This window comes from Anoplophora glabripennis, unplaced genomic scaffold (genome assembly GCF_000390285.2).
Source record: "Anoplophora glabripennis isolate ALB-LARVAE unplaced genomic scaffold, Agla_2.0 scaffold887, whole genome shotgun sequence".
NCBI lineage: Eukaryota > Metazoa > Arthropoda > Insecta > Coleoptera > Cerambycidae > Anoplophora > Anoplophora glabripennis.
Genome location: NW_019416974.1, coordinates 116,886 through 142,753, shown reverse-complemented (window position 1 = coordinate 142,753; position 25,868 = coordinate 116,886). Strand labels below are relative to the sequence as shown.

Here is a 25,868-nt window from a genome sequence, read left to right as displayed (position 1 = left end):
AACTCAAAAGGCGATACTAGATTTCAAATTTATTTGTAGTTTTTACAATATACATATATTATTTCATTTCTATACAGGCTGTTACAAATTCGCTTCTCACTACAGGGATCTCGGAAACGGTAAGAGTTACAAAGTAGTTGAAATGGGGGCAAAGTTGCGTAATCAGGGGACCAACATTATGCCTCTAAAAAATCAAGGCTAACATGATTAGTTTTCGAAATATTTGCAAAAAACAGAAATTTTGTAAATCCGTTTTTGTTTCATTTCACCCTTGTTTGAGGTGATATTCATAAAATAAATTTTTATATGTAATGTTTCGTCTCTCCAGGACCATCATCAACTTCATTTTTTAAATACGACCCTGGAAATTTTATTAAATTTTTTGCAAGCCTTCATGAAAAAAATGAGTTTAGAAACAATCATTTTCATTTGTATTAATGACATGCAGAATATTTAATTCACTCATAATTTTTTATTAATTTTTCTTAGAATGGCCCATTTTGATGATTGACTACTGACTTGACTAGTGATGATAGTGAAGGTAGTAGTCAGAATAGCAATAACACAATGCACATTGCAAAATCCAGAGTAGAATGCAGAATAAATCCAGGCGTGCAGGTGCGTAATTATTTTTAGCACCTGTTGTACCCTTCGGCAGTCGTAATACGAAAAAAGTATTTGTTTTAAATACTTCCAGTAATTTAAATTTTAGAAGATTTTAAATACATTTTTAAAATTCAATATACTTTATTAAAGTATTTGAAGTACAAAATATTTTTGAGGTTATAATAAAAGTATTTTAATTACAAAACCCAAAATACTATTTTATATTTAAAATAATATTTGGTATTTTTTTTGTCAAAATACACTCAGCTCTGATTGAGATACATATAAAAATAACTACATACTTCTCATCTGAAAGCACATGTTCTTGGATTGCTGATATCTCTTTTAGTTTTCATGATAATGTTATTTAAGTGCAACATGTTTAAATGTTAGTGACGATTTTTGAAATTTGTTATTTTCTGGAACTACGATGTAACGTAAAATTTTGCGTGAAACGTGGGAAAACTTTCGCGGAAACGTTTCAACTTCTGAAACAAGCTTACGGAGATGATGCTCTGGGTCGTACGCAATATTACGAATGGTTTTCACGATTTAAAAGTGGCCGTCAGTCGGAGATGGTCCTCGACCAGGAAGGCTTTCGACTTCAACTGATGACTCCTACGTCCAGAAAGTCAAAGGTCTGGTGCGTGCAAATCGCCGATTGACTGTTAGAGAAATTGCAGAAGAGATTAGCATCTCAGTGGGGTCATGACATGAAATTTTCACTGAAAAATTGAACATGCATCGAGTTGAAGCAAAATTTGTTCGTCGTTTGATGACCGAATAACAGAAAGAAAATCGTTTGGACATTTGTCGGAAACTCCTTGAATAATGCAATCGCGATGAAACACTCATTCAAAGGATGATAATGAGAAAGCTGTGTTTACGCCTACGACATTAAGACAAAAGTTCAAGCATCACAATGGATTGACAAAGGATCTCCACACGCCCCAAGAAAGCACGTCAGTCTCGATCGAATGTCAAAGTGATGGTCACTGTTTTTTCGACTTTAATGGAATTATGCATTTTAAATTGTTACCTCAATATGAACAGTATGTGTTTTTTTCTTTGTTCTCACTTGCTATCAATAAAACATATAATATTTGAAACACATATTACCACTTTTAACATGAGAAAACTAAGCAGCGATGTATACTCGCGCTATTCCACACACTACGCATACTCGACTGGAGCGGCCGCAGGGGAAGTCTATGGACATAGGATATTCAGACATGCGCGTAGCAGTATGAATGACATCTTAACAGCTTAATACTTTGATATATTTTCATTTCTTATTAGAATGCTTATTTTTCGACGAGTATAATATTGTACAATATACCTACATCTTCCAATTTTTCACATGATCAAACCATTTTAATTTTTCTTCCACAGAGTCTAATATCCATTATTTTATTTATTATTTGCTATTGGTTGTTTCCTAAATACCTCTTGGTAGTTGACGATTGTAATAATACAAGAAATACCGTAGTTTTAACATATTTGGATTATTTCCAACATCGGTCTAAAAGATCGTAAACTTACATCAAGTATACGTATATTACCTGTTACGGTTGTAACATGTACAATGGTGTCGATTGTGACATGTTATAATTGGAATTTCCATTTGAAATATTAATAAACATCCATTTTAATTTTTCAGATTATCAACTGAAATGGTTAGAATACTCCATGTTATTGAATAGCAGTGCAACCGTTCAATACGTTTTTTAGAAAAATATATAAAATAATTGAAAACCAATGAAACCCATAAAACTTGTTACAATTTTCACAATAATGCGCTCAATAAGAAATAATGAATTACTAAACTCGGCAAAAAAATTAAGAGAGTAAAAAAATTTCTAAATTTTTTTAGTGACTTTTTAAAGCTGTAACTTCGTGAATTATGGTCGCATCAAGAAAAAAAAAGAAGCGTCGTGAAGCTTGAAAATTCTAGTTTTCAAATCTTGAGATGAAAGTTTTTTAGTATCTCTCTCGACACAATCAAAAGAAATAATGCAAGGCAAAAATTTTTACAATTTTTTAAAATTTTCTGAACGAGTATTCCCCATTTCACTAAATAGTCTATATCTTATATAGGCTATTGAGTGAAAAGTAATCTTTTTTTTATGATCGATATCTCATGAACTAATCTCGTACAGCGAACGGAAGGTGGGTTTTGGAATCTTGAATCAATTCACTTCAAGGGCCTTTTGGAATGTTTGAGATTTTTTTTTATGTACTAATGTAGGTACTGTAGTATTAATTTCAAAAAATGCAAAAAAATGATTTCTTCTGCTGTTTTGGAAAATCGATGACTGCTTTGCAAATATTGCGAAAAGTACCAATGTTCAAATTTTTTTTCTAGCTCTAATCTAATTCTTCGAAAATTTTTTTGTGTTAATTTTTTTCACAATTTCATATTGATTACTTATCAAATGTCGAAAAAAAAATGTTAATAAAATTAAAGATAATTATTTTTTTTTTTAATGAAAAATGTTAGTTTTGGAAGAAAACAGATTTTTTAAAGATTTGGGAACTTTCGAAAAATTTAGTTTTGGAAGAAAACAGATTTTTTTAAAGATTTGGGAACTTTCGAAAAATGGATCAATAAACCGTATGCGTGTAAAAAATGCATGAAGATTCATTTGTGGGTACCTATCAATTTAAATTCATGCAATTAATTTTAACTCGATAAAATACGGCATGCGAAGAAAAATAATCTGATAAATAAATAATAATAGAAAAAAAATTTTGAAATAAAAAACAATAAAAAATTTCATCATTTGGACATTTGAAATATTTAATGTGAAATTGTGAAAAAGATAATACTTAACGATATTTGATGAAATTGCGAAATTGTGAGAAAAATATAAAAAAAAAATCCTTCATCTTAATCGTTATTAATTGATGTTTAAGGTACAATAAACCTGTTTCTTTAATTCTTTATAAAATTGACGATTTAAAAAATTTACAGGCCTTATGATCATGTATTGGCTAAAATAAAACCTACAAACTTTGGTATTTTTCGCAATATTCGCAAAGTAGTCGCGATTCTCCAAAACGGCAGAAAAAGTATTTTTTTCGCACTGTTTTTTATTTCGCCAAGAGTAATGCTCAAAAAAATTTTTCATCTCAAAATTTCTAAACTAGAATCTTCAAGTTTCAAGATGCTTCCTTTTTTCTCGATACGACCATTATTCACGAAGTTACAGCTTTTCAAAAATCGCTAAAAAAAATTTAAAATTTTTCCACTTCGTTAATTTTTTTGCTGAGTGTATTTTATTTGCACATATTACGATTCTGATTAGTTCTAGATCTCCTCTAAAAAATGTATGCCTTCTTTGAAGTCAACTTTTTTATAATACAAATATGTTAATAATAATAGCTTGCAATTAGTGTTTATTACCTTTGTTGTAATTATTCTTTATTTATTCTTGGCAAAATTATTTATTTAGAGTTGGTGCTGTTTTGTTAATAAAAATATTATTATTGTTATTTTTTACAGCTTGTTACAATCGACACCAGCCCATTGTAACAAGTGAGAGTACTAGTTAAATTTATTTAGTTAATCCAAGGTCAAATTTAGATTCGACGAGCATACACAAGTCTGGTAAAATTTACAAACATCTCAAATACTCTATGGTTCCAAGATCATGTAATTTTTATTATAATCAAAACCGGTTTATTCTATCTCGACTCATTTTTGTAGATGTATCAGGAATTTATTATCAATCATTCTATAAAGAACATCCTGTATAAAAACAAAATAGTCAGAAGCCTTTAACCTCGTTGGTTTTAAAACGTTTTTCGATTGCTTATGACAAGTCATCAAAATGTGTTAATTTGTTACACAAAAATAAATATTAACGTAAATGTTACAAATTCGTCAAGTTTGTTTCATATATCTTTAGTAACACCTCTTTGGTTTTGATACAAACAGTTAAGTATGTACATTAAATACATAAAATTTTTCATTACCTTCCAGTGTGCATTTATTTGTACTTCATCATATGAGGAGTCGAGAGCTTTGAGGAGGGAGAAGAGATTTCTATTATTCGAACCAGAAGATAACTTTATACAGGTATAACCAGTAAATTTGACTTTGATTACTTTAATGAAACTAGACTCTGATGAGGCCTGAGGCTGACAGTTTTGGTCAATATTTTTAAAATGAAATTCCACTGTATTTCCCAACCTCCTACAAAAAATTAGATAGCTGCTCATATTGATTATGATATATTATAAAAGTTGTACAGTTCCTACTACTAATACATTGTTTTGCCTTATATTTAAAGAAAATTGAATATAAGATATAAGGTTTTCATGAGGAGTGTCGCAAGATTTTAACTTTGGACCTCTGTTGTTTATAATTTTCATGAATGACCTCCTGATGTCATAAAACACATGTTTGTTGTTCGGTTACTTCAAATTTTTTTTTACCAGTAAGTAAAGACACGAATTGAAAAACTGCAAGATGTAATCAATGTGAGTAAGTTGAGTGTGAAAAGTAAACTGCTTTTCATACAAAATGTTTTGTCATGTTGTTAAGTGATAAGAAAAGCTTAATTTCCTACAAAATTGATCAGGAATGTTTGAGAAACATATATGAAGATTGAGATTTAGATGTAACATGCATTTAGACATTTAGTTTTATTTACTTCATATATGAAAAATTATGTTCTTCTTCGAAAATCGGAGAATTTATTATTTTATATTTTTGGTTATAACGTTTGGAACAATTACATCACTGACATCAACATTTTAGCAGCTTTCTGCTAAAATGATACCACTTAACACATTTTTTGATAGATTGTAATGTGAAATGCTTCAATGATCCGGCAATATTGGTTTTTCTATTTTGTTAAACGGATCTAAGAATCACACATTATATGTATTATTAAATCAATATAAAATAAGTAGGAGTTATTTAATCAGTTATTGTTCATTTTTTATTCTAAAGACAGTCTTCGTTAAATGTGTAATTGTTGCATATATTTCTTTGAATTTTTGATGTAGTAACACATGTTTATAGGGGATTAAATAAATAAGTATATAAATAAATACATTTTTATCTTATTCATCATTATCATTAAAGTCAGTAGCGTTTCCAAATTTGGAAACTTTTACAAACCTGTGTAGTTTGTAAATGTAGAAGTAAATATGTTCCTGAAAAAAAGAAATATAGGTTATACCAAAGACTATAAATACTATGTATATGAAGATTCATGAAATAATATAAATTGATGATACTTTCTAATGATTTATCACGTTTCATTATGATTCATCAGTTATCACTGAATATTATTTAACATCAAAAAATGGATAGCTTGATCCATTTAATTTTATTTTACACAAAAAAGTTATCAAGGAAATAAGTATTATAATTTAGCTCCTTGCACTGAAATTACTTTCACTTTGTGAAATGTTTCTATGAAAATTCCGATAGGATAAATTAATGAAAAATACTGAGATACATGAGAAATAAAAGAGTGTCTTGTTTTAAGAGATAAAATATATACAGGATGTGCAATTTAACACCACCGCTGCCAATATCTCCAAATGAAGAAATTTATTTTAGGTCCAAAACCTGGGGTTGTTAGGTCCCTCGAATAGCTTCAAATTGCAGTTAGAATTGTTAGTTCAAATCTTTCTATATACTAAAGTATTTTTTTGATTTCTGGAACGTGGAAATGCAGTCCATTTGAAATATTTTAAATTTCAAGTAATTTTTGTCATATAAAGTTTTTCCCAACATTTACTTGTTTTCGAGATATGTCAACTTCAATATGCAATGTATTATTTTATTATTATTTTTTTTAAACCACACTGAGACAAAATATGCTTTTAAAATATCGTTATAATGACTATTCGTACCACATACTAACTAACAAACAATAAATTATAAAAAAACAATGATTTGTGGTACCAACAGGATGGAGTGCAAGAATACTTAAATCAGAGGTTTCCGGGAAGGTGGTTAGGTACTAACGGAGTCATAAGGTGGCCGGCTCGTTCATCAGATTTGATCCCATTGGATTTTTTTCCTATGAGGTCATTTAAAAAACACTGTATATCAGAACCCTATAAAAGACATGGCAGATTTTTTGTATAATAAAATTTATGAAGTTAGGGCGGCTTTAAATCGTGAAATTTTATTAAGAGCCTGTAATGTAGAACTAACGAGAAGACTAACATTTTGTATTAATGCTGAAGTCGTAATTTTGAACATTTATTATAATCTTTGTTTTCACTTACCTACTTCAGTAACTATATCTACAATTTATTGTTTTCTACCGGGAAATCTGGATAGAGACATGTATCTACCGGAAACGAATATCTACCCGATGATTGTGGAAGTATTGGAAAATGACAACTCTTTGCCAGAAAAGGATATGTGGTGGAGCAGGATAGTGCTCCACCACATTATGCTATAGCTGTGCGTGATTTTCTTAATCAGAACTTTATTAATCACTGATACTTTAGACTTTTTTCTATGGGGACACTTAAAATCGAAAATTTAAGTAACACGACCGAATTGTTGAAGAATGTTGTCAGATAACGCTATGCTTCGAAATATTTGTTCGGAAGTTGGGCCAAAGATTTTATTATTGTATGGAAGCGAAGGGAAACCAATTTAAAAATTTAATAAAATAACATTCTTTCATTCATTGATATTTTGCCTTATTTTTTAAGTGATGATTTTACTGTCATATCCAAACCAGTCGTATGTCGTCGTGAGCTGAATTGAAAAAGCTTTAAAATTTGGTGTCACTCACATAGGGTGCCATTTAAAGTTTAAGGGTATTTTACGCCCCTGCCTATGGCATATCTTCCAAGACACCAAAACTTACGCCATCATGTGTCTCCCTTGAAAAGAAAATCAACGTATCTCAGTTTTTTATTTTTTTAATTCCGATATTATCCAGGCGAGAAGTTTTAATTGGAACACCCTGTATAACCGAACATCGATTACTGAATATAGTATTAAGTAACATAGTTGGTTTTTGTTATTCACAAAGTTTATAAATACTAAATATTTATATTCCTGTTGAATTAATACTGATACTAAATATTATTCACTATGTATATTCCCGAATTCAGTATATTTGCAATCGCTATTTTTTTCTGTGAAACTATGAACACAAGGAAGGTTATTCAGTCAAGATATTGTCGATATCCGGTTTCTTACAATTATAAGGAAGTAGCTGCCAATTTACATTAATTTTGAACAGAATATCTACCCTACAAGTATAATTGTATGTATGTTCGTAACAAGTACATAATGTTAATAATAAAAAAATTGAGTTAGTTTAGTAAACTTGCTTCCGGGGATATTTAATATTTAGAATGTTGTCAGGATCTGCAATCAATTTTGATAACGCTCTTTGTATGGTAGATGCTATAAAAATTGTATCTACATTTTATATAATACATATTAACAATTTTGTATAATTTTTTTTGTCATTTTTCATTATCAAAATGCAATGTAGAAAAATTCGACATTATTTGGTATAAATATTTAGTGGAAACACTAACAAATTCAACAATTTAAATATCTGAAATGATTCATCTATGTATATTCTTAGTTAATCATTGGTGTTGGTATACCAGTAGAGATCAAATCGCACGCCGTTGTCTTTGGATGGGCTTACAGAGCTGTTTACGGACTGCCAACAAATTTGTCCGAGCTGATGCCAATGGATTACAATGAAAGGAAGAAAAGGTCAGCTTCGCGGTGGGATATCTACCAAATGATGGAACAGATGTCAGAAGTGTAAGTAAATTCTTGTTTGTAGAAGTAAAAACAGTTTAAGAATGGCAGGAACTAATATGTTTTAATTTCTTGAAAATTGTCTATATCATTTTCCTTCAAAGTTCTTGAATGTAATACCGACTTGGAACATCGAACTTCACCCTGCATCATTTTTGTTATGAAACTCAATTTTTATATTTTTAGTTTGCTATCATAAAAAATTTTGTAATAAATAATTACCACTTTAGACAAAGACGAACATGAAATTTAACCACAATATATTAACTATAATTTCTGCAGTTTAACAATTATTACTCCATTTAAGGGGTAACGCCAAAAGCTTTATGAATTAAATTTTGAAACGGAATTGTTAAAGATGTAAACAATTTGTCTCGATTAATAGGAAATGCCATTTTTACCTATTATAATCTAATGTAGGTACTTGTGCTCTCAACTTAATAGATTTTATTGAATTATACAGCTTTTAGATCTTATACTTATTTGATATGTTTTAAAAGTCTTTCTAAATTCTCGTCCAATGAAATTAAGTTTTCCTAATTCCGACATACTAACCTCCAAATATTTCTTTAAAAAGAGGCCATTAGAATATGCAATTTTTAAAATGAGAACCTACTATCAATTAATTTATCATCATTATATTTCGTGTTGATTTTAGTTATAGTCAGTATAGAAACTTAAGTAGAAGATAATGTCTCCAAATGTCATGATGCTTCTTTTTAAAGAAGATTACATCAATTTGTTTCAAGTAGTGGTAGAGATAAGACGAGTATATACCTTAAAATTTTAAAAGTTTAATGAAATTTAAAATTCAACCAGCTTTCGTATTCCAATAATTTTATTTTGATCTAAAACAAAAACAAACTTCTAGGCAAAATCAAGCCATCCAGGGATTGTTTGCAAACAAAACAACGTCGTCCCTACACACAACATACTAGATTTTATCGACGATCTTTACAGTGTTTACGAAGTAGCTTGGAAACCGTAAAACTTTCCGGCATCCTATTTTTGCATGTCTCTAGAAAGGGGGAACCGCATTTTCGTATCACGAACTGCAGAACCGGATATTTAATTTTCCGCAATCTATTGATTTATGCGAATATCCCGATTCGGAATTACCCTAGTGTACCGTTAAATTGATTGCTTTCTTATAAGTTAGTCAGATTTCATGCTTGACTGATTTAACTTCGTAGTTAAATTGCGACAAGACTGGAATCCGACTTTTGTTCCCGAGCAATTTAATGATACAATAATTTGTATTTGAAAAAATATTTGATCGATTACCTACGCTAAAATAAAGAAGTGGAAATAATATTGTTAACCATCCCTTCCTCACACTATTAACCAGTTTTTATAAAACTCTTGTATATAAAATATCATTTGGTCCTGCAAAATACTTAATATTTTAAGGCAGTAAATAAAATATTCTCTACGTTTTTACATGAATGTTGTACAGGCTTGGAAAAGTATATTAAGTAAAGATGCACAGTCGATCAACATTTATCAAAATACAGGGTATGGCGTGTATAATCTATAAAAATTAAACTACAGCTTTCTGATGATATTTGTAATAGAAAACTTTTATACGAAAAAGTACTATCTTCGCGTTTTTTTGCCAAGGATGAAGGCCGACCCTGTGTTATTTATTAAAAATTTTGGAAATGTTTTTATGCGACCCGAGATGCAACCTTATAATTTAAGTCGGTATAGTCTAATACTAGTAATACTAAAAGAAGGTTAAGTTACATTGTCAAAAAATTTGTGCTGTCAAATGAGTTCGTATTTGTATTTAATTCATTATTCACTTAATTATTAAATATTAAGTATCGTCCATCGATCCATCAGTGTCAAAAAGTGAAAGATTCCAGACAAAAGTTTTTATTTTGTAATTCCACGATAGTGACAGTGTAATTTTTGTAAAGAAGTAAAAATTAAGAATAGCGTGCCGATTAGATTAAAAACGAGATTCTTAATTCTTCCTTTGCTTAATTTTTTATTTACAATGAAGCGAGAAAACAATGCATTTACTATTTCCAAACGTGTCGATATGGTGTTAGTGTATGGTTCAGCCAGAGAAAATGCGCTCGCGACGACTAGGTTGTACCGGGAACGATGGCCACAACGTCACCCCCCATGTGCAAATACAATCCTATAGTGCATTCAGCGGCTGCGAGATACGGGAAGTGTTATTCCTTGAGGAGAAAGACATGGTCAGCAAGTGACCCTTAATGTTGAAGATGCAGTTTTGGAAAATCTTGACGGAGACCCCACAATTAGTACTCGACGACTCGCACAGCAAGTAGGAACCCCATCTCGTATATGGCATCTTAAGGCGCCAGCTGTTGCACCCCTATCATCTACAACCAGTTCAATAAATTTTACCCCCAGATTGTAATCAACGAATATGTTTTTGCAGATGGTTTTTACGGCAATGTGTCAATCAAGTAAGTTTACTTATGTTTGTGTAACAGATGAGGCGACATTTACCTGTGATGAAGTGAATTTCTATAATATGCACATATGGGTCGATGAAAATCCTCACGCGATTAGGGAAACTCATTTTCAACATCGGTTCTCGGTAAATGTTTGGGCTGGCATAATAGGCAATGTACTTGTTGGTCCCTATTTCTTTGAAGGACGACTAAATGGACCAACATATGTTGACTTTTTGGAGAACCAGTTGCCTGAATTATGGGACGATGTGGCATTACAAGTTCGGGCACTCATGTTTTATCTTCAAGATGGGGCTCCTCCACACAGTACTCGAGAAGTAATGACACTTTTGAATAACATGTTTCCTCAGCGACGGATTGGACGCTTTGGTCCTGTGCCGTGGCCATCTCGGTCACCAGGACTACCTACAATGGGCTTTTATCTTTGGAGTCACTTGAAATCATTAGTTTACAATACTCCAATTGCTACGGTGGAAGAATTGAAAAACCGTATACCTACTTGAAGCTGCTGACACAACTAGGGGAATACCTGGAATTTGGGAAAATATTCGCCAAACTTGGTTGCGTCGGTGCCATGCCTGTATGCGCGCTAATGGGGATTAATTTCAACATTTTCTCTAGAAATGGTAAGTTTTATTTCATTTTGTTCTATATTTTAATGAAGTTTGTTTAGTGCAGATGCTTACAGATGTGGTTTTGTTTGCGAGCTCTTGCAGTAACAACAATGCATTTAAGATAGTAATTACTATTAATTATTATCATAATAAGAAAATATCAGTTTTTTTTTAAATATCTATTTTTTTTGTTTATACTTTTGCATTGAAAAATTCCCCAAAAATTGGGAAGTATCTTTCTATCTTTCAACGACGATTTGTTTACGCGGCTGGTTTACAGCACGTAACTCATCGTACAGCACACGGACAGGACCGTTCCAGAGAAAATATTTTGATCCATAAATTGAACTTTAATTTACGAAAAATAAAACGTAAAAATAGAACTTTTTCTATTATAAATATCGTTAGGAAGCTGTAGTTTAATTTTTATAGATTATATACGCCACACCCTGTATATCAATAAAAATCTTTTCCATATGATGCGCACTGTCTATTTATATTTTGTTGTAAATAGTGTACCAAAATTCACGCAAGAAGCAATTTTGATAGAAAATACGGGTTTTAAATTAAAAACTGTAATTTTTTTTATTGTTTCATAAAGTATATCTACAGTACCTATAGGGTTACGTATAGAATAGCATATCGGGTAAATGGCATATACGCACCCTTCTGTCGACAAATGCGGCTGAATTTCGTTGAAAGTTATGGTAGGAGACAATTTGTCATCGCACATAACAACTGAAGTAATACAAACCTGTCAAGAACACGAAATAAGGTTTGTTCTTCTGCCACCTAACACAATCCAACTGTGCCAACTGCTCGACGTGTCATTTTTGCACCTCTAAAACGAATGTGGCGGAAAATCCTTACAGACTGGAAACTGAAAACAAGAGGGTCGTTTCAAAAGTCAGATTTTCTACATTTATTAAAAACTACCCTGAATAACATCGAAGCTTTATCTTCCAAAAATATTTTGTCAGGATTTAGAGCCTGCGGAATAGTGCCTTTCAATCCTCATCCAGTTCTGAAAAGAATACCCTCAACGTCCGATGTTCAAGAAGAATCCAATCCTTTATTGTCAGATTCTTTGTTAACATTTTTACAGGAAACTAGGTCTTCTGAGCCGAGAAACACGCCAAGAAGAAGACGTATTAACGTGCAAGCCAGAAAGCCGATCAATGTTAGCGAGTTAACTGGAAACAAAGAAAACTTTCCAGCCGAAGATAAGTCTTCTGATTCATATGTGCCTTTAAGATCGTTAAGAAACAATAATAACCAATTATCAACACCGATGAAGACTGCAATCCTGGTTCTGATTTGCTCGCAAGCACTTCAGAAAAAAATCTGGATTGGTTAACGATGGGAGTGAAGAGATAGAAGACTGCGACAATACATCCATCGATCTCAATTGCTTCATGATTGATGAAGTTAAGTCACTATTCCGACCATATTTTGTACGAAAATTGCGAACTGTAGCTGCCAAATATTGCTCCATAATGAAACCGCGTTGTCCTTTCATGTAGCGCTCCATTTTTAATAACTCTGAACTATCAGCTGTCACGCAGTCTTTTTTTTTTTCGTTGGCAGAACTTTACCGCACAAATGACTCAAAATTCAAATCGTGCGTGATTTTTTGCGATAAAATAGTAGCAAATTACTAATAGTTTTTGTATGCAGTTGGAGTAGTATTGTTTTATTTTAAAGGCGCGGTTTGGGAGGAAGAGATTGCATACTACGAGCTATCTGTGAAGCAGCTGATAATCCTGTAGACAAATACAATGGATTTTTTGAAGAACTTGTCCACACATTATTCACGTAAGTAATATGTTAAATTTTTTTCAAAACAAATTTTTGTTTGCTCAAAGTTCATATTAAAATAATCTAGTTGTTTTTTGTAGTTTCTTAAAATTAGCTGATACTATTTTCTTATTTTTTAGTCCAACTACAACAAATGAAGATATTGGTCATCATACAGATAATCAATATTATGCGGCTCAAGATTTGGGAAGAAATTATAGAGGAAAGTGTACCCAGTTTTTCCCTGAGTGTAGACAGACTTTCCTAGACATTTTTACAAGATTTTACGACAGCGGTTTTTAAAAATAAGTAGGATAACGTTTAGTTCGCATATGAAAGTGTTGCAAAACTTTGGAAATGAAGAAAATTTTTGAAGAAATCTCATTTTCTCTAGTTGTAACGTATCCTTTCATTAAATATTTTGCTCGTTATTAAATCTTTTTATAATTTTGTAATATCTAGCTTATTAATTATTTTTTAACTAATTTTTCATATCTCAGCGTCTAATGAGATATAACATTTAGAATGTGATTCACCAAAACAACATTTACATACTTTTGAACAGACACGTTCTTCATATTATGTAAGTATTAATGGTGTGATGTAATTTTACTGAATTGCAAAATAAAATTAATGATAATTAATAAAACACTTTCTACATTATAAACATTTATTTCATCCTGTTAACAACTTTGTAAATTGTTGGAGAAGATTGGTGCCACATTCCGGAAAAACTGAATTGCAGTTAGCCACTTCCTTACCCAATTTTTCTGCAGCATGATATTCTGAATCTGTGTCATTCTCTGAAACATCCTCCGTAGATGATGGCCTAAAACAGCAGCGAAGAAAAATGCTACACAGTTATTACATGTACAGTGTGGGAGAGGTCAGAAACCATTTTACAGTCTGCCATATATTAATAGAGATTCTTACAGATCTTGGACACAATAGAATTAAAAATCTAATGAGACGTAACGTACTAGATAAGGGAATGGACTACATGATTTCAAGATTCAATCGTAACAAATATTCTAATGTGGTCATGACGAAGGAACAAACAGAAACAATTATCTAGTACATAAACGTACCAAAATCCTGAGAATTATATCTTCGGTTGACTTGATTCAAAAGAAAATAATATCAGGACCTTAAGGAAGAGGCAGTTCAATATTCTTTAATAACAAAGCGTTCTTAAACTTGTTGACAAATTTGTAGACCACGTCTAAGCTGGTTTAGAAATGTCTGGAAAAGCCAGAGGTCCTGGTGGACCAGAATGGGTTAATTTTGACAAAGGTGACAGGATACTCAAGTATTGAGGGTAACGAAAACACTGACGAGTTGGATAAGAAGACTCCACCAATTCTTTACATTGCAAAGAATCTGCTCTGGATGTACTAAAGTCACAATACTGTGCCAAATAAAGCAAGTGGAATTAGAAGTATTGGAACAACTTATTCATGCACAAAAATGGTAAGATCTTCATCAAACTGCCATCAGAAAGAAGACTAAGAACTTTGTTATCAGTTACTTACAGTAATAGGTCTCCTGAAAGGGCACTGCGATCTGAGAGGATATCTAAACATTGTTAGAATGTATGACGGAAAACTAGAAAACAGACCTAGCAGCAGGGCAACAGAAACAGTGTCATATCTCTCATGAGTGTGAAGCTTTGTCCCAAGAAAATAAGCTCTTTATGAACAACCAAAGTATAGTAGTTGAGATAGTACGCACCAAGGTGCAAAAGACTAGCCACAAAGCTGTGATACTTAGAAATAATTTATAAAATTTAACTAATGACATTGTGGGAGCAACTACTGTGCGTATTAAAGATTAATTATATCAGCAATATCTAGTAAATAACAGGCATTGAGTAGCACACTCAAATAGCATTAATGTAGACAATTCTTTCATGATATTAAAAATAATTTATATCAAATATCTATGTTAAATAGGTGTTTTTTGAACAACTTTGTTATCCTTACGTTAAAACGGCGTGTAAGACTTCAGCAAGAATTCCCGATTTTTCATCAAAAGGAATTTGAGAAACTTCACATATTGTTTTCAGTAAGCACGCCTTTCCATCCAAGGACTTATACCTATAAAAATAAAGAGTAAAACTTGTAGTATTATTATATAGCATTCTGTGTTTCACAACTGGTTTTACAAAGAGATACCAGTGATATCACTAATCTCGAGCCGAGCCGAGCCATCTTGGATATGCCATCTTGAAATTTGCAAAATTGACCTCGGATCCGTGACCAGCTCCGAAAACCCCGGATATCAAATTTGGCGCGAATATGTTATTTTTTGAAAATTCGGTCGGCCATCTTGGATCCGCCATCTTGAATTTTGCAAAATTGACCTCGGATCCGTGATCAGCGACCTTGAAAACCGCCGTAAACCAAATTTGGCGCGAATGTTATTTATTGAAAATTCGTGATATCTCCCCTTAAATGACCAATTTTTTTTGAGGTTAGAAATCAATTCTGACCGCGGATTCACGTTCGGCGAAGTCTTAACCGTATAAGTGAACATTTGAATATAGAAAAAAAAATCTTTTGTATTTTTCCTAGCACTTTTTCGTGAATTTTTGCTATTTTTGACCTGTTTTTTGAGGTTAGGAAATTCCTGTGATGTGATAGCTCAATTCTGACACCAGCAAAAAAAGTACGGATAACATATGTCGCATGAAAAGTACAACTTTTTTTTTGTGTGGCTGTGTTATTTTCCGAATGCCAGTCTCAATCCTCTGATATGAATTTAATAGTTTACATTCACAATGTAACGTTTTATTAAAACTGATATAACTGAAAGACAACATTCGAAAGTGAAGCAAAAATATAATATTTTTATTAGATACTAAAAAAAAAGAAACAGATGCTTCTCATAGTAGAGTTTAAAAATATGTTAATAAAGAAAATAATAAATACAGACCTGCTAAGGTAATTTTCCAAGACATCATACAGAAACCATCTAGATTCTGATCGCTTTTTCCTCTCGTAATTGATGCTTGGACTAGTATACGAGGAGCTGTTGGTGGGCAACAAATAGAAGGCTTTCATGACTGTTCCAATGGTAATGGCCTGGTTGTTAACTTCTAAGGGTATACCAACACCAAAAATAAACTAGAAGACATTGTTCAGTGGTTTAAAGCTCTTGGAAAATTCTGACATACGTATAAAGAATTAGATAGACAATGAGTTTGACGTTAAAAGTTTAATACATAAAATTTTCAGTTAGATTTTTTAAAATACTTTTAATAACAAACGTTTCTGAAGGCCTTTGTAAACATTTACTTATTAAAAAGGTGAACGGATACTGGAAACTTTTCAGGTATTTCTAATCTGTTCACATACAGGTTAGGTAAGTGTGTAATAACAAAACGACATTATTTAGTTACTACATAAAAATGTCCTTACCTGCACCCAGTTGGTACCTTCATTCCAAATGAGCCATCTTTTCTGACGAGAAACCACGTGCCTGCTTGTGTCCATGACTTGGCCCCGTGTTGTGGCGAAAAATGTCAGTATTAATAAAAATACGTTGACTAATAGAATGATTTTAATTTTCATATTTTTTGGTGTTTCCACAGACGTATCTTGTCCTTACTGCGTACTTGGCAACATTCTGGGTCAGCACCAGTGCGTTGAACTCAATGATAAATGGATTAATTAACATATATGTGATAGGTATGGCCGCTGTTCAGATTTAGAACTGGAGTAAATGGACAGGTCAATAATGCAAAATGTTTGTATTTCTACTTAGTATGTGACAGTGGCGTACTCAGGGGTTTGAGGGGTCCGAATTGCTTCTCCATGACAAGTAACTCTTGTAATATTTTTTTTCAAAGAAAAAAACAGTAGTTTAAGCAAAAAAAGCTTTAAATATTTAACATTTTAAATAAAATTCTGTATACGCCACTGGTTAACTTTCGCAAAAATATACTTAACATTCATTTTTTACGGCGTATTTATAAAGTATTATCCCAAATTTTGATAAAGAAGCTTTTTAAAAATTTTGTTCTTTTATTTTTAAAGCGTTTACCGTCATTATCAAATATCATGTGCACTATTCAAAAAGCAATCAATTTGCTCCTTTGTAAATACTCGCGATTTTTTGAGAAAAGCACGTAACTTTGAATATTTGTTTATATCAATCCCCTTCTTTATATCTAACATTGACCGCAACATTGAATATTGTGACCAAAGTGTTGACAGCTTTATTCTATTTGCTAAGTTTGAGAAATATACCATCACTACATCTTCTGAATACAACTTAATGTTTTTTTCTTTGCACAAATCCATAAAACGTTGGTAGACACATTTATAAATTTCTGGAGATTTATTTGGGAGAAGATTTAAAGAAACCTCTTTCCCACACTCCAGTATCTCCTAAAGTACACATAAATCTTCATTAGATTCCATTTTTACAGTTTTCAGCAAATTGAACCACAAACAATCACAAATGAACTCAATTAGCAATATGGCGACTAATCCTTGACAAAGTATTCATGACTACATCGATATATCCTACTTATCTACTTTGCTTTATTATCTAAATTTGGTTTGAATAATTTCAAAGCACAAATTAATAATTAAATGGGGGATTTTGGTTGGAGAAAAAAGAGCATATTTTATTCGGATTAAGTGTCTTTTTGGTCTCGCCATTTTACATCCGCTCGGCTACGGTATGCTTCGCCTAGCAAATACAAAATTTGCTCGCCACAAAAGTAACACTTTTAATCCTAATATAACAATATGTTATACTATATTTATTCTCTTTAATTTTTCTGTAATCGAAGAATATCATGGAACTTTCATTGTATGAGTAAATTGTTTTTGTTGTCTTACAGAATTTGTTTTATTTTCAATATTCTTAACTCTATCGACAAAATTTTCTTATATGTAACTATTTATTAGTATATTTTTTATGAATTTCGTTTCATGGTTAAAAATTTCATATCTCTTAGTGTGAATTGGTTTCCAATAACTATTTGTTTCCAAAGAATTTTCATTTCATGGTATCATCCATTTCGATTTTTAAAGTGAATTGTTTATTATTAATATTACATAGAAAGATACTACTTAATTTCTCAATGAAAAAGTATCTGCTTTTCAGGTTAGAAAATATTATTAAATGTTTACTTCATACAGTTTTATTTTGATTTAAAATACAAATAATACATTAATTAATTAATAAACTATGATTTGCTGCAATACTTGGACAATTCTTCTCATAATATTCACATTTGTCAATAAAACTTCTGAAAAAATTTCCCTCAACTCCTTCTTCCCTGAAACGAAACGTATACAGAGCACTGAATATAACATTAAGTATTAAGGATAACATTTGTATGACTTGAATTGTATAACTTGAATCCATAATTCACAAATATCACTATTTGTACAACTAATCATAACTATTACATAATTTTTACATACCTTGCAATAATATTCCCAATATCACAGAGAAAACCGCACGACTGTATTAATACTATCCCCGACAGAACTTGACAAAACTGTTTCATCAAACATGAGACTCCATGCAGCACAAATCTGAAAAGTAAAATATCAAATGATCTCTTAAATATTAATATATATTATTATTACTTTCATTATATTTTGACTTCCATTGATCTTACTCATTATATTCTCTTTTCAAATTAGAATATTTAATTCATTTTAATAGTAAAAGAAAATTTTTAATAAATCTAACATATACATATATTTCTTGTTCATAGAAAGAAGCATACCTATTAAATGTTTTTAATAAATTATTTCTGACTGAAGGAAAAATTTAACATACCCGTAGAAATAGTTATCTACTCTATTTAAATGGCAATTAAGTCAAAAATTTTTCCATATAACTTACGACTTCCTATACATTAACCCATGATACTTTGACCTGACATCCCTACTTACTCGTTTGGTATTTTATCGATATCGCCGTGTATATCTCTTTTAAAGAACTTGAACCGCTTCTTTGGGGAGCTCGGTAGATCGTAGTTTACTCTGATAGAGTATCCAAACGCAAATATATCTGAGTAGTTGAAATTGTTCACCTTGCCATTTAATCGAAACTGAAAAAAAAAATGTATAAATGCAATCAGAAGTAAAATCTTTAATATCAGTATACCACCACTTCTCTCGTACTACTCTAGCAATACAATTAGAGGTAGATATGTTAATATAGAAACATCTTTTTGCAATTTGTGTAAGCAAAAGTTAGTAGTTTTATTTCATATCATACGTAGTAAAATAAAATGTGGATAATTTATTCATAGTGCAAACAATTATTTCGGTTGGTAATATTTCGGTATAATGTAAATTTAATATTATTGATAACAAATAAAAATACCTACAAAAAACTTGCTACTGCTGGTGAACATCACTTTTCTCTTCACCCTGTGTTTTAAATGTTCAATGTTACTTGCGTAGACAAGACAAAGGACTAATAATATAACTAGTACAGAAATATGAAATATTTTGTTCGTTTTAAAATTTAAAATGCACATTTTTATTGAGCAAAATGTAAATATTTCTCACTCTTGTGCAACAGAGGCATTATAGTGACATTATATTTAAAAATTCTGTTATCTTGCCTAACAATACGTTTGCTCAGTACAAACAGTGCGCCAGGAAATGTACTGTTAGGTAAACCAGAACTGTATAATTTTTTTAAGGTACTAATGTTTCTCTGTTTGACGGGCGGTCTCTCATTGGTCTTTAGTACACGTAATTTGATTCCAACGATAATGGGTTTTAAATTGGGAACCTGAAAATAAAATAAATATTTCTATCTTAAACAGAGTTTACAATAATTAGAGTTAACGGAAGTCGATAGAATATGAAATTTCTAGAATTGTGGGACAGGTACACGTTAAAAAAATGGGTTATTAGATCTGGAGAACGAAGTGCCTTTATTACTATACGTATATTGCCAAATATAATTCATTAGTAGGATATATTGTTTGACAGTTTAATAAAGGTCCAAAAACTGATTAAAAATATAGTGTAATTAAAGAAATTATAAAATATTGAATAACTTTATACAGGGTGTTTCAGAAAACATGGGCCAACACTCAGGGGCAGATTAAAAACAAGATTATATTTTTATATCAACATAGGTCCGATTTCGCTTTGTTCCTTAGCTACAGGGTGTCAAAGTTTTAAAATAAAATAGTTTTTTTATCAAAAATCTAGATTTCCACTTGAGGGAATTAAATGAAATTTAGACAACTAGCTACATATTCACAACCGAATACACATTCCTAGGTATTATTAGGTTGTATATGAATTACAGAACCGGACTGACTTGCAAGCTCTTGTATCTAATCAAAGAAAAAATGGTTCTCCGTTGAGATTTCTAATTTAAATGTGCTCAGAAATTAAAATTTTAATAATCAACATAGCGTCCACATGGAAGACAGAAGCGACAAAGGTAAATGGTGTAGTCTTGTCAATTAATGTATCTTAATCATAATTAGTAAATTAGTATTGATTATTATAAATTCAAGGTTTTAAATGTGCATGTAAGAATGCCGAACGTTAGATATTTGTTCAAGGAACTTACTGATATGCTGCTTTGTTATGGGGAAGCTAGACGAAATTCGAATACTGCGAGAAAATTGTATTTAGATGTTTCCTTTAAGAGTTCCTCACTGAAAGAAATGCGTTTTATTCTTTATTAGAATTCTATATGCCATTATAAGACCATTGTATACTATATGTGACAGTTAAACAGGTGAATATTGGATATAAAATGTGTATTGCTAGCATAGTTGTATAGTGACTAGAAACCTTATTCTTTATTAAATTATTGTATAACTAGTATACAACGTTTTTTATACCCTTTACGAAATAATGGCAATAACTGTCATTAAAGTGTTCAATATCGTTATTAGAATATCTAGTACTGGTTATAAGTTTTATAATAATAAATGTATTAAACTGTTGTATACTCTGTATGAGTTAAAAATATGTATATGACATTAAGTTTTCAGAAATTTTATTGGATAACTATAATTACAAGCTAAGGTTCTAATGTAAACATACATAAAACATACTTTTAAGCATTAAAAATGATGACAAATCACTCCCAAAACTGTCCAGTTTATTTTCTTAGCAACGATGCACCCGTATTTTCTTGTATTACATGAGAATTTGTACTATAACTCTTCCACCTTAAGAATGAAGCATCCCCTGAAAGGTTGAGCTTTTTTCCATCTAATTTTATTTCCTCTGGTTGATTGACTTTATACCCATGCTCTTCCTTGTCACCGTTAACCTTCTGTTCCTCCATCTTATGTAAAACTTAACATCAGCGATTTCTAATAGGACCTACAAAATAATAATTTTAAGATTTAGACAAGATTTACATTTGAAAAAACAAAACAATTACAAGCCATAAAACAGATATATACTTACATAATAATTTTCCATTTCACACAACGTGATATGATCATGTATCCCACAAAACATGTGCATATACTGTTTTCATCAAACTAGACGTGTAATAGTCGTAAGTCGATGCGCAGCGGACTGTCGGAAATTTTACGATCGTAACCGATTATACACCGAGAGGTGACGATCACTTAACCATTATAAGACGCGTTTTACACGTTAAAAACGGAAACATATTCAGTATAAGAACGAATAATTATGTTAATACAATTGTTATATACAAATTCGGATACTGGTCTTTATACAACAAATCTTCCCTACTATACAATTGGAACATAAAGTCTATAACACCTAATAATGTATAAGTAATTCATTATAACTTTTATTTCATGGATGCATAAGGTGTATTAAGCACCTTCCAGTTAAACTCATTGAATAATGAGTATGGAGATGATTGCTTTTTTTTTAATAAAAGTTGTATATTGGTTATAAAAGTTTTAATATGCGCTAAACACATTATTCTAGATAAACAGTTTAATAAGCCCATTTCTTTCAGTGTCTGACAAAAAAAAATTTGAAAATATTGTTGGGTGATTACGTGATCGGGGAAGTTTGAAATTAAGTAATACCAGTGCCGGCAGACAAAGGCATCGACGACGTCCGGAAGATGAGGAATTTATTTTAAATAGGGTTGAAAACGAACCGCTATCGCTAACGAGATCGGCATGTCACTTGCAACTACTAACTACTTACATTACTCATCATCTTATTTTAACATGTAACATTTACTGTTTGTTTTGTTGTCTTCTTACAAACATTTTATTTTAACATTTGACAACCACTTATTGTTTGTACTTGTATTGTTTTATTATCATTTTCTTTGTCCTTTAAATTATGAACTAGTTATGTGTCAACACTACTATACGCGTGTGTGCTGTGTTGTATATTTTTTTATTCCAAGAATAATGGAAAATATAACCACTTTTTTGTGTACTATCCAGTATAAGAATACTGCTTGTAAATAACGCAGAGCTGTTTCTCTAATGTTCTGCATTGTTTAATGAAAACCAGCAGTTTTTTATTGTTTCAATATTTAACTCGAAAGTTATAATAATTTTGAATATTTAAATGAATTGAATCGATATTTAAAAATGAGACCGAGACGTTCAAAGAAGATTGAAAATTGTTTTAAAAGGCATTTAAACTTTGGTTTTTCAAATTAAAATAATACATTTTCAATGTATACTTTCGCAAAAAGTAGGTATTCAATAAAACTATTTTAACTATAAAAAAACAATTAAAAATCTAATATGAACTGGAGTAAGTTAAAAAATGTGGAAACACATCTCTATTTTCTAAAATACATGGTTAGGTCAAAACGTTGTTGCAAACATTGGTCGTAAGAAGCTAAGGTTAATAGTTACAAACTAACACAAATTTTACTAATTAAATATGTCGTATTGGTTCAATGTACACTTAAAAACTCCCCCCAATAAACAATCAGGTGGTGTTAGATCTGGTGATCGCGCTGGCCACCTAAACGGTTCGTTTGTTCCGGTCAGACCTACTTAAGTAATGGTAATTTCGGGTAATAATAAGATTGCTATTATATAAGGTGTTTCATTTCAAATGAATATAGAGCCATAACTTCCTTCACAAGGGAAATAGAGAAAAAATGGTTTGACTGTTGTTTAAAGGCCATCTTTGTGCACTTTCTGGTACCACAGTGGTTTCGATCAAGTTATGGCGTCACCAGAACGAAAAAACCAAATGGCCGATAGGAACAAAGTCAGGTATGGCCGTGACGTATTATTTTCATAAAAAAATGGGGACTTATCAAATATAAGTTTTTACAAGATATGAATATCAGTAGATCAGTTTATTTTCAAAACGGCGGACAATTTTCTGATTAGATATACCTAAGAGTAAAGTACATAAAATATCAAAATTATTAGAAAATGTTTCTCATAAAATATGTTTCAAATCCAGTTACTTTTAAATTCAAAATTTCATAACTTCAGAAAACTGCGTGTTTATATCCCAATATTGTATACCGACACACTTGGAAATAATCTGTTCAATAAAATTTAATGTAAAGCAGGCTGCTGCGAAATACGTAATAATAACTTATGGATAACTAAATATTTCTTATTTATAATCATCTCATACAGACTAGATTGGGGTTATTGTTATGCAAATTTATTTATTTAAATACATACATGTTGTAAGGATATAGTTATATTATTTTTTAACATAACCTCCATTCATCTGTACAACATAGCATTTGCAATGACTTGTCTTATTCGTTCTACTAGTTGTTCTCTGTTCTCATGTCTTATTTTGTATACTTTGCTTTCAGTAACTCTCCAGTAGTAGAAATTTAGCGGTATTAAGTCGGATGATCTTGGTGATCAGTAAATAGGGCCGTTGCGACCAATCCATTTTCCAGGGAACTATTCATTTAGTCAATCTCTGATAATTCGACTTAATTGTGTGGACTGCTCCGTCTTGTAAGAAATACCCGTGTCAACACATTGCTATTGGAAGGTCGTGTCCTAGAAATCAATAGTTAAAAATTATAAGTAACGTTCACCATTAATGTTTTCTTCGAAAAAGGAGGGTCCTATAAGTCTACACCACACACTGATTTTTTTGAGAATGTTGACTTTTACAATGAATTGTCGGTTTTGGATTATTTATAAAACAATATCTAGTATTTCGAGAAGATACCGTGCCGTTTGTAGTAAATGTTGCTGCGTTACAGAAAATATTTTTTTCAAGGAATTTACGATCGTTATGGTCCAGTAATAAAAATGTAAGCGCGCTTCATTATCTCTTTCCAGTAAGGTATGAAAATGCAAAAGTTAAAATGTCTTTAAATTATGGTTTCGAAAACATCTCTAACTTTCGTAGGCCAAGACAACTTAATAAAGGATATATAGTTTTACAATTAATTATTTTCTCCTCATTATTGTTCTTTTACTTCAGTCGAATTAGATCATAAAACCTGAAAACTTGAAAAAATTATTAGTAGACATTTTATTGCACTTTATGGGGGAAGACTATGTAGAATGATAATATCAAAAAAGTAACTCGAAAGAAGTGACGCTAAGCTGGCAAATTGCAAATAAGTGGAAAATTTACGTGTATTTTTCACATTTTTTTACTGCCCGGGAAAATCTAGACGACCTATCGAAATATTAGTTATTTTATGTTGCAGACAATTAAATTACCTACAACTTAAGTTATTTAAAGTCATATTTCTCCAATTTGTTAACTGTAAAATTAAATTTGAACACGGAAAAATCAGATTTCGAAAATAGTATATTATTATTGCAAAAAGTGATGGATGTTGATGAAATTTATGGAAAAAACGGTCAATTCAATGACCAACATGTGTGCCAAAGACCGATTTAATTGAAAATGAAATTGTTGGTCCAGGTTAATTAATCTCGTTCGTTTTTTTGCAACTAAATTAATTACTAAACGTTAATTTTAGAAGTTAATATCGTAGGTTTTAATTGATCCAAAGAAAAGTATAGAAAAAGAAATATTTCAAAAAGTTGAAATTAAGTTTCCTTTTACAACTAACAAAATAGGACGTGCAAAATTGCGTTATAAACAAATCGTCCCAAGATCAGGCAAAAGCTGCTCGAGAATTCGATCTTTTTGCATTAAATAGAGCTTATATTTAAGGTAATTTTATTTACTGTAGAAACAATTTCCATCACTCCATAAAATTTGATTTAAACTATTAAATTTGTTTTAGAATATTATTTTCACTTTCATATCTTTATTGTTCGATTTATCCAAAACGATGAATTGTCGTAATTTGTTTATAGGGTACACTTTGTATAAAATTTAAAGCTGATGCGGGAAAACCGCGTCGTCTACAATTTGCTTTGGAAAAATTCTCTTTGTATTAATTCACGTCATCAATATATCTTTTCATTGACGAGTTGTTGGGACGACGATTTATTTTTACGATATAGAAAATATGTGTATTTTATTTACAAGAGTGCCAAAAAAAGACTAACGAACTTCGAGAACTGGTGATGCTCATCAGAAGCGAAACAATTATTACATTATAAGGGCGCTACAGAATTTTAATGGGTAAATTAAACATTTTTATTTCGCTGCAGTTTTAATTATTATTTTCAGATCCACGTTAAATTTTACATAGAAATCGACTGTGTTGAAATAAAATTTACATATACCTAATTCT

At 31.0% G+C, this 25,868-nt stretch overlaps 2 protein-coding genes across 2 annotated transcripts; one reads left to right on the top strand and one right to left on the bottom strand.

Moving 5' to 3' along the window:
- The first annotated feature begins 567 nt into the window (after nucleotides 1-567).
- LOC108914621 lies at nucleotides 568-13,544 on the top strand. The gene is made up of 5 exons (XM_018720468.1): nucleotides 568-618; nucleotides 4,592-4,687; nucleotides 8,193-8,380; nucleotides 13,149-13,259; nucleotides 13,382-13,544. The coding sequence occupies exons 1-5, from the start codon at nucleotides 568-570 to the stop codon at nucleotides 13,542-13,544; spliced, it is 609 nt and encodes a 202-aa protein (XP_018575984.1).
- Nucleotides 13,545-13,916: 372 nt separating this feature from the next.
- On the bottom strand, nucleotides 13,917-16,813 carry LOC108914620. The gene is made up of 4 exons (XM_018720467.1): nucleotides 16,661-16,813; nucleotides 16,176-16,366; nucleotides 15,224-15,337; nucleotides 13,917-14,070 (listed from the first exon to the last, which is right to left on the bottom strand). The coding sequence occupies exons 1-4, from the start codon at nucleotides 16,811-16,813 to the stop codon at nucleotides 13,917-13,919; spliced, it is 612 nt and encodes a 203-aa protein (XP_018575983.1).
- Between the last annotated feature and the right edge of the window lie 9,055 nt (nucleotides 16,814-25,868).

Bases quoted from the DNA above. Each gene is read 5' to 3' on its own strand.
- LOC108914621 (XM_018720468.1), top strand. From the start codon at position 568: ATGCACATTGCAAAATCCAGAGTAGAATGCAGAATAAATCCAGGCGTG. The intron at 619-4,591 runs GTGCGTAATTAT...ATTACCTTCCAG, and splicing joins GAATAAATCCAGGCGTGCAG to TGTGCATTTATTTGTACTTC. The intron at 8,381-13,148 runs GTAAGTAAATTC...TTTATTTTAAAG, and splicing joins ATGGAACAGATGTCAGAAGT to GCGCGGTTTGGGAGGAAGAG.
- LOC108914620 (XM_018720467.1), bottom strand. From the start codon at position 16,813: ATGAAAATTAAAATCATTCTATTAGTCAACGTATTTTTATTAATACTG. The intron at 15,338-16,175 runs GTCTGTATTTAT...TTATTTTTATAG, and splicing joins TTGGAAAATTACCTTAGCAG to GTATAAGTCCTTGGATGGAA. The intron at 14,071-15,223 runs GTAAGGATAACA...CTGCTGTTTTAG, and splicing joins GTCTTACACGCCGTTTTAAC to GCCATCATCTACGGAGGATG.